Here is a 9916-nt window from a genome sequence, read left to right as displayed (position 1 = left end):
GTAATTTAGTTTTTCCTTCTTAATTCAGTTTGGATATATATATGTGATTTTTATGTTATTTATTCCATGGGGGGTTTTTTACCGCTATACATATTTCCATTCCCTTTCTTACGAGATGGTTAGTCCAAATATATTCAATTTACTTAGATGAAGAAACTTTATTCGTACATTTTTTGTTTAATTTTAGTAGTTGATTTTCAATAGGATCTACCATCACGAAGTACGGGCACTGCATTAGTACACTACTAACATTTCAATCAGTACCAATCAGTCACTAATTAGTAGCCGAACACTTGAAGTAACACCATGTAGATCCCAAAAAATAATAATAATAATAACAATAAGTTAAATCTAATTATTAAGGTTGTAGCTCCATCATGTCCACCGTACATAATTAAATAGCTTCAGTAGCTATGTTTATTAGAGTTTGTCGCTTGGCCCGATTACTTGGAACTGACCTGCAGTTAGCTTAAGTACGAGTTTGTTGTTGTGCGAGTTCAAGTTGATACGCACATAAATTTTGAGTTAGAACCCAGTATGATTCCAATTCAAATTGCACTGAAACAGAGCCCTTTTTCCCCACATTTCAATTAGAAATATGACACAGTTATCCTTAGTCATCTTTTATTGGCAAACAAAAAATAATTTGTTTGTAATTTCCCTGCCTTTTCTAGTTCTCCGCTATGTTTTCTTCTTCGCTATGTTTATTGGTTGGGAAAAAAAAATTAATAACAATAAGACCTTGCTTCTTCAATGTGAATTTAAGTCAATTTGGAAACATACAAACTTTCATTTAGTTTGAAATAATTATATTCCTGGTCACGTTAATTATTCTAATGTTATTGTGCCCATCATGTGGACACATTATATAAACAATACAAAATGCAAGGCTCAATTGGCTTTAGTGTTTGGTACCTACCCAAATCGACACAAAAATTGAACACCAATAGTCAGCATATGAAGCTCAAATCCTACTTATTTCATCAACCAATCTGTCTCAAGGTTACCAGTACCTGAAGCAATGCAGCCCAATATCACCCCTAACATTTATAACTCCATTTTCATATATTAGCAACATCTATCAAAAGAACATCGTCTTCAATCTAAGATATCTAGCTTAGTCTATTCTACCATTGTTAGAGGTACGAAAACAGTCTCCACTCCAAAACACTGTCTTCATTCTAAGAAAAACACTGTTACAGCATTATCAGGCACTCCAATTTGAGATTCTCAGTCTAGAATATATTTTGCAATGCATATCTCTTGCGTTTTTGTCTTTCATTTATGCCTAAACTTTTTCATGTTTAAGGAAATGTTTGATGGTTGCTTCACTTGCTGAATGGCCTCTTATTGCTCTTTAAGCACAGTCTGAAGCACAAAAATTCTAGTTTTTCCTCAACTGCTTGAATTTGACTCACATGTTTTTATTTAACTAGTAGTGAGATTCTTTTAAAGCTACGGTAACACATCTATGCTCACACTAATCAACTACCAAATAAGGTCCTTAAGATTGTCAGTCTACGGAACACTTATACAAAAATAAAATAATGAGTTCATAAGATACCATTCTTACCTAGACATGTTTCTATCACACAAAGAGGAAATATCTACCAACATGAAATAAGAAAAAATTGTCTGATGACAGATAGCTATAATTCTTGTTATTACATTAATTAATCCACTTTACCACCTCTGATAGTTACTTCAGCAATCTGTATTTTTTATATAGAGTCAATAACTTGTCAGCTTTTCCTTTTTAGATTTTATGCAAGAAAATGCAGCTTACAGCTTATTTCCTTTATTTATGCCAGAAAATTAACCATAACAGTAAATCTTACCTCGCGGACTGCTGTGCCGACAACATCACCTTTCTCATCGTCTATCATGCCAGCTGGTAGTTCAAGAATGATTTTTCCAACAGGAACCCTAACCTTGCACATGCAAAACACAATCATTAAAAAAAATTCAAAGTAAATTAAGATATCTGTGTGCACACCCCTATACATTCTCTGCCCAAAAAATAAGTAAATAAATAAATAACAATAAAAGCACCGTGACAAAGTTATGCTCAAATAGATTCCAGGACTAATAAAATCTAAATTTATTGAGCAGAATTTTCCCTTCCCAAGAGAGAATTTATCCAAACATCAAGAAATTAAACTGATCAAAGGAAGTCAACAGTCATATTAACAGGCTTTTAATCGCACACCTGCTCGGTTAGTACAGCATAAGTATCCCCTCCGGACTCCAAAAGAATCAGTACAGCAACAGCTGGTCCCCTTGCAAACACAATTCCTGGAATCTAAATGAATGTATGAAAATAAATAAACGAACTGAAGAAACTTAGTGGTACCTCTAATAAGGTAATCATGAAGGTAAGACAGCCCATTCAATGAAGGAAGCATGAGAAAGTGTTTCTACAAACAGCACTCAAGCACACAGCTGGAATAAGTGCCATATATTTATAGCTAGGAAGTATTAATTCAATACCACTACAAATATTGATAGACATTTTTATGTCGCATTATTTAAAGAAGCATCTATAAACAATACCTCATCTCTGTTTACCGTCACTTCTAACCAAGACCAAGGAAAATACAACATACAAATAATTTTATCAAGAAAAACTGAAAGTAAAAGAATATAGAATTCACTGTGGCTTAAGATTTTCATTAAGTGTCATGCCAAGAGTACTTGATGGAAACCTTGACTAAAAAAACAATTGATTAATAGAGATAAGTCTGTATGCTACTATGCTACCTCTGAGCCCAATGATTATCCTTGAGAAAAAATCACACAGGATGTAAAAAGTAGTTAATCTTCTCTAAAAGAGAAGTAGACTAAATAAATTATCAGATGGTCCTTAGAAACTAAATATTTCATGGGACTGAAAAGGTCAAATATCACACACTCTAGTCTTACTAACAGTCCTAGGATTGAAGATCTTGGTCATGCCAACAATCTGAGGAGCTGCAAATGCAGATTCACATATATTGCTTGGACAAAGAAGCAGTCCTTTCACTCTCTTCCTATACTGTTGCCTAGACTTGTGCATTATGGTCATATCATCGCTTCTCTTCACTACTTTCGAAGACAGTTAAATGAAATATATATATATATATATATATATATATATATATATATATATATATACGTACAGGTACAGAATAGTAATCATTATTTGCTATTCTTTCTCCATTCCTTGCTCTGATAGCTATCATCCAAATTTTAAAGCACTTATGGCCAAGATAGCAAAAGACCTTATGGCTTTACATATGTTGAACCATTGGCCTAATTCATTTAGTGTGTTATTGTAGCCTAATTCATTAAGTACTGCGCTATTGTATCTTAAGATCATAGCATATAGTTTAAGAATGTAACCTCATGAAACATGTGTACAATACATCAGGTTTTGACATTAACAATGCACATGATTCTTTAGAATTTGAAAGAAAAAAAGGTCACTGATGGATACGCAAAATATCTCCAATTTCTCCCCAAATAAAGATTGCAGAACATTAAAACATTTAGAAGTCAAGGAGTAACCAGAATTGGAGGATAAGACGAGGAATAAAAAAAATCTGTGTGCACTTTAGATAATATAGAAAGCAATAAACCCGAAAGAAAGAGCTTAACTTTGACAAAGTTGAACCACGGGTACAGCATTATACACATGCAGAGAAATCTAATAATGCAACAACAAACACATTACACTATTAGATACTCATAGCAACAGTTGGAGCACCTTTGTCCCTGTTTCCTTCTCAATTACATCAGCTTTGAACTTTAGAAAGCCAACACGTCTTCCAAACATATCCACACCCTGCATAAAATTGTACCAATGTTTTAGTATTCAACAGTAGACGAAAACTTAGAAATAGGCGAAATTATAAAAACATATAGGTATTTCCCTTTGTGATTGCAACCTCGGAGTTTGCTTTTAGTCCATTACAATGTCCTGACAATCATGATTTGTCAAGATCATACATTTACGGACAAGGTAGTTTATCTTATTCCAAGAAAATAACTTACAGGCCATATATATACCTATGCCATTGTTGCTTCAAGACCATTGAATAAACAAAACAGATACATTGACTTGCTGCTTCAAGACCATTGAATAGACAAAAAAGATACGTTGACAAGATGCTCGGGCATCCAGACAGGGGTCTAGTTTTTCTCATAATCATAATAAGCTATGTCCACCCATCTTATTGTTAAAGTAAATAAACTTGACATTGTCATATTATATCCCAGGTTCGAGTTGAAATAATTTCTTTATCCTTCTCCAAATAGGGGCAAAAAAGGAGAAGTTGCACTGATTCCATTAAATTAATAATAGGGTAGAGAAAGAATTCAATCCGTAAGCTAGCATGTCTAAGAAGAAAGGACACAAGCAAATATCACTACTACAAAATTTATCAAGTATGTGGGTATTTGGACTAGCTTTTGAAAAGTGATTGTGGGCCTAAAAGTGATTTTCGGCTCAATAGAGCATTTAGAAGCAACCGATGGAAAAACTAATTCTACTTTTCAGAATCAGAAAACTAATTTTTAGGGCCCCAGAATCAAAAGCGGTTTAAAACTAAAAAAAAACTGATTTCTGCTAAATCAATTTCATCATTTTAAAACTTTAACAAAAATCCCCAAACTACCCCTAAACAAATCACATATTTCTCCCATAATCCTGTTATATTCATTTTATACATTCTCCCACCTCTTCTCTCTCCTTTTCCATCGCCCCAACCAACCTCTCCCCAACAGCAAACTCAATACCTCTCTTCTCACCTTCCTCTCTTCCCAATCTATATCTCTCTAACTCTATCTCACTCCCACCTTCCTCTCTCCCCAAACCAAGTAGCTTCTCCAGCGAATCTCCTCTTGAGAGCAAATCTTGTATGGTTATTTTATTCATAACAAATCAATTAAAATATATTTGTTTACTAGCAAAGTTGAAAAATGAATTTATCGTAAGGGGAACCATCTATCCAAAAAGAAAAAATAAAATAAAATAAAATAAAATTAAAACTACTTGGGATGCATCATTGCTTTAAATATTTTGTGATATATATGTAAAAGAGGTCAATGCCGAGAACCGACTTAACACTTATTTTAATAGGATTGAACAGCGAAATGTGGTCAATAATATTTAGGATATTCACTATTATGCACTTTTTTTACAAAATATTTGTTCGTAACTAGAAATCTATTAACAAATATTAGCATGTGTTTTCTTTTACAAGTATTAGCATGCACTTTTTTAAAAATAAATATTGGTATGTAACTAATTATTACTAATGTTAAACATTATTACAAAATTAGTTAACAAAAAATTTACCAAACTGCTTTTTAAAATCACTTCAGAAAAATCATTTTCTATGAGACTCGGCCAATCGCTCTACAGCTTTTAACAAAAATCACTGTTTCCAAATCAAAATCAATTCTGCAAAAATCACTTTTCAAGAATCTTGGCCAAACAGCCTCTACATCTTCCTATCATTCAACCAATAGATGCGGGAAAGATAGTTTCCAAATTATTTACTTGGAATGTCAGTAAAAGGTAATAGAGTAAATTGCCTCCAAAGTTCATAGTCCCTGAAGTTTTGACCAAGCTTCACTTTGATCTATGAGCTTTTAAGGTTGACATTCAGTATCACGAAGTGTTTCACTTTAGCCTTACCTTCATTTACTGTTAGAGAAAAAATTGCAACCTACATGCGGTGCATCTATACATCCATGCATAACGCATTCATTGATGCTTGATCCAGCCACATATTTCAATATTTCCATGAGCGTCAGGCAGAATTACCTTAAGACATGAAGTGTTTTTGGTCTATCTTAATATTCTACCACTAAACATTTTTTATATTTGTTTAAGTATATGTAGTAGACTAGACACCGTTATATTATATTGCAGGCAAGAGGTGAACTGATCTTTAATTTTTAATAGTTTTAAAGTGAGAATCTAGCCCTCCGGGTTGAGCTAGTATCTTTAAGAAGCAACGAAACGTAAGAAAAAGTCACTAACTTTGCCAATAATATAATTTTATCATCCAACGAGTAAATGATGGAAAGATAGTCTCTACAGGACTGACTTGGAACATTAATTAAATTTTAAAACCTAGTAGTTTTCAATAACAAAGAACAATTCTGTAAATACTTTGTTTTTCTCTCTTTTTATCTAACAATCTTATAGGCACATCAAGAAACGACTACCTGAATTTGTACTTGTCTTAAACACATCTTGCCATGAGCTAGAAGGCCTTTTTCACTCTGGATATTATTCAGCCACTGCTTAAATAGTGCACAACTGATAGCATTCCTGTGAGTAGAATTACCAAATTACCATGAGCAATACCCGAAAGTTTGGGTTATCTATCTAGGCATAAAACATAAACATGCCCTTTTTTATGAAGAAATATACATGAACATATTTCAAAAAGCAATAAAACTCTAAAGTATGGCAAAGATTTTGGGTAAATTCCACTAAAAGTTCCCAAACTTTTAGTCAAATTTCACTTCGATCATCAATTTTATTTTTATCAAGTTGGACACTAATACCAAGTGTCTCACTTGGTCCTTATCCTAACCTAAGAAAAGATTATTGCCTTCATCTAGTGTGTCTATAAACTCAAACACATCGGATGCAATCTTTTCCCTACATAAAAAAATTTGAATAGTAAGAATGAAATATGAGATGGATAAAGAAGGATACAATTCATGGCACATACAGTTACAGAAGCATAGCAATACTTTTGGATATATTGCAACACTGGTTCCCAAAATTTTGAGTTTCACTTCAGCCCTCAAACCTTTTAGTTGGACATTCAACGCCCTAAACTTTTGACATTGTTCCACTTCAATCGTTGTCCTCGTTTATTAATAGAAGAAGAATCATTGCCAGCACTCATAGCAATCACACATCCGTCAAACATACAACTATCACCCATTGCGTTGCAACAGCATTTTTTTCACTTAGGTTAGACATTTGGGTTAAAAATACGGGATGGATGCATCGCTAGGATTGTGAAGGAATATATCGACACACCAGGTGCAAAGAAAACTTGTCCATATAACCCAAGAGCTAAAGTGAAATTCTTCCAAATACTCATGGCTGTAAATGGTCAACTTATAAGTTAGAAGACTGAAGTGAAACTCGACCAAAATGTTATATTCAAGGCATTCAATGTCAACATATAAGTTAGAAGACTAATAAAGTGAAGCTTGATCAAAATGTGATATTTGAGGTGCTAAATGTTCGACCTGCAAATTCGAAGACTGTAGTGAAATTTGACCAAAAACTTCAGGGATTAGTAGTACAAACTTATCCATAATAGGTTAAAAGTTGAATGTCCGACATAAAAGTGTTGGAGATGTTGAAGGAAGGGAACTCAAATTTCCTCTCCCCTGAACTTCTCCCTTCAAGTTTCTTTCGTCTTCCAGCTTTATCACTAAAATTTCCTTAGACTTTCTTGATCACGACCGGGAAAATAGTATTTCTGCTGTAACACTAATGCTTTGTTTGGATGGAGGAAATAAGAGAATAGGAGAGAAGAGAAAACAAAAGGAGACAAAAAAAGAGAAAAGAAAAGAAAGTGATTTTCTCTCATGCTTGAAGAGAGAAAAAAAAAAAAAAAAGAAAAAAAAAGAAAAAAAAAAAAAAAATTGACCTTTCTCTTCTTTTTGTCTCCTCATGTATCAATCCAAAAGAGAGAGAATGATTTTCTCTCCGGACTTTCTTATTTGCTTTCTCTTCTTCTCTCTCCATCCTAACGAAGCGCGAGTTTGATGACCAAAGTGAGATCTAAGTTCAGGAACTAATTGCGCAATTTTTCCAAGAAGATGTTTATTCGATCCATCCGAGCAATAAAATGTCAGAAAGAGGGGAACAAAGCAGGAAGCCCACCGGAAATCAGGTTCGGAGACGCCGGCGGCGGCGACGATCTGGAGGGCGGCGCCGCCGGGCAAGGTGATGGTGTGCGCCGGCGGCGGCGGAGGAGGAGGAGCAGGAGCAGGAGCAGGAGCAGGAGCAGAAGAGTCGGTGGACGCCATCCGAACTGCGAAGAGCTTGGAGCGATAACGAGAGGTTGGACAGCAAGCGGCGACGCTTGCCAGGCGGAACACGGAGAGGCTTCGATGGGGGAGAGCTGAGGTAGAAACTGCGAGAAGACGCGAGCGAACCCCCATGGTTTGCGATGAACCGCGAGCGCGGGGTCCGATTCGAGTTACTAGCTATCTTTCGGTTCTTGATTCGTTTGCAAATACAAATTATAATTTTTTGGGGATTAACTTTCAGTCCTCAACCAAACCAACCATCCTAGATCAAGTGGCAAAGGGCTTGATGATCGTTATCCGAGGTTTCAAATTCGAATCCTAGTTGATTCATATTTCTAGTTAAGTTTATTTCTAAATAAAATAAACGAAGTGGGTAAAATTAGGTCTGTTAGTATATTTCTTTTTATTTCTTCAATACAAGTGTTAGTAAATAAAATCGCAGAGTGTGACATTATTTGATACAGAGGTAAAATCTAACTTTATTTCAGACGTAAGTCTGAAAGAAAACAGTCCGATCAAGTTTAATTCTTGAGAGACAGCCTTGAGACATTTAGAAACAAGCCAAAGTCTAGAAACTTCTTTGGCTTTCAAGTTTCGGCCGTTGATCCAAGCCAAAGTTGAGCTTAATAAAATCACTACATAAGAATAGCGATCGAAGTGGTATTCTACACCTGACAAAAGCGTGCAGCTTGGGAAAGCATTCGGCAACAAAAGGTGAGGTGGTCCAATGAAGGCTCGAGAAATTGTGAGCGATTGGTAAAGGACAGTTCTCCACTGGCCAAGGCTTCTATATATCACTATTGCTAGATTAGGTTACGCCTACTCCTATGTAAGAAAAATAAAACGTAGAATATTAGGGTTGATGATACTTCTTCTTGATGTCATCCTCCTCTCTTCTTACAATCTCTAGTTTGAATTTTATGTGGTCGCAACAGAGAGATTTTCATAAAATAATTGTACTTTCTTTTCAAAACTGCCTAATTCTCCACTTATTTTTAAATTTTTCAACATTTATTGTTTGAATTTTGAATTGGTACTGCACTTCTAACCGAATGGCTATAGAGCAAAGGAATTGATCGGCTTGAATGAGCCGAATGCCTTACAGGGGTCGAGTGTGCCGGATGGCATGCAGACTCGATTGATCTACTTAAAACTACTCCTAGGAAGAACAGTAAATGCGGGAAAGAGAAAATTACAAGTAGACTACTCATAAAAAATGCAAAAAATTGCGAGGAATTAAGGGTGGTCTTTTGTTCACAGGGGAAAAGACCATTTTTTAGGGTGTTATTGTCCTATTTATAGATCGCCCCTTGATCAGTTATTGCTCTTACACGATCGGCCACTATCTCCTAATATCCCGGACCACCTCCAGCCGATCGAAACCGCATGCAACTGCTTGCGGTTACTGTAACTTCCTTCAATTGGCGCGACGGTTTACTTTAAAACTTTTCTGGTGCTCCTGGTGCACGGCCATGCCTTTGAAGGGAATACCGGCGTACCACCTGTCCGCGCCTAATTGGCTCAACAATTGCCCCCTCGGCAGCTTTCGAAGTAACGCTTCGGTAGCTGGCGTAATCCGAGGCGCGATTACTTTTCAAACTCTTGGTACGGTTTCGTTTCAACCGTCCACTTTTTCTGCTACCAAAATCCCGCCATCGCTTCAATAACAAGCGCGATCCGAGGCGTGATTCTCGGTCCAATTAAATTCAAATTCTCTGTACGAGTAACTGACGTAATCCGAGGCGTGATCCTCTGTACGATTCAATCTTGGCTGTCCATTTTCTTTTTACAGCCCCGATCTCGCTCCCTATTTTTGTCTCATATGCGGCATTAATTAGGTTATCTTAATTACCGTCGTCTA

The 9916-nt window shown here is 35.7% G+C and overlaps 1 protein-coding gene across 1 annotated transcript; it reads right to left on the bottom strand.

Annotated features, from left to right (window-relative positions):
* Positions 1839-8259, bottom strand: LOC109728603 (nudix hydrolase 14, chloroplastic-like; the record flags this gene model as incomplete). Its single annotated transcript, XM_020259061.1, is given in 5 exon segments — positions 1839-1931; positions 2210-2302; positions 3746-3823; positions 6217-6322; positions 7907-8259. Coding segments are annotated over 5 exon segments (651 nt in total), but the record flags the coding sequence as incomplete, so codon positions are not given.

This window comes from Ananas comosus, linkage group 24 (genome assembly GCF_001540865.1).
Source record: "Ananas comosus cultivar F153 linkage group 24, ASM154086v1, whole genome shotgun sequence".
NCBI lineage: Eukaryota > Viridiplantae > Streptophyta > Magnoliopsida > Poales > Bromeliaceae > Ananas > Ananas comosus.
This window is presented reverse-complemented; position numbering and strand designations above follow the sequence as displayed.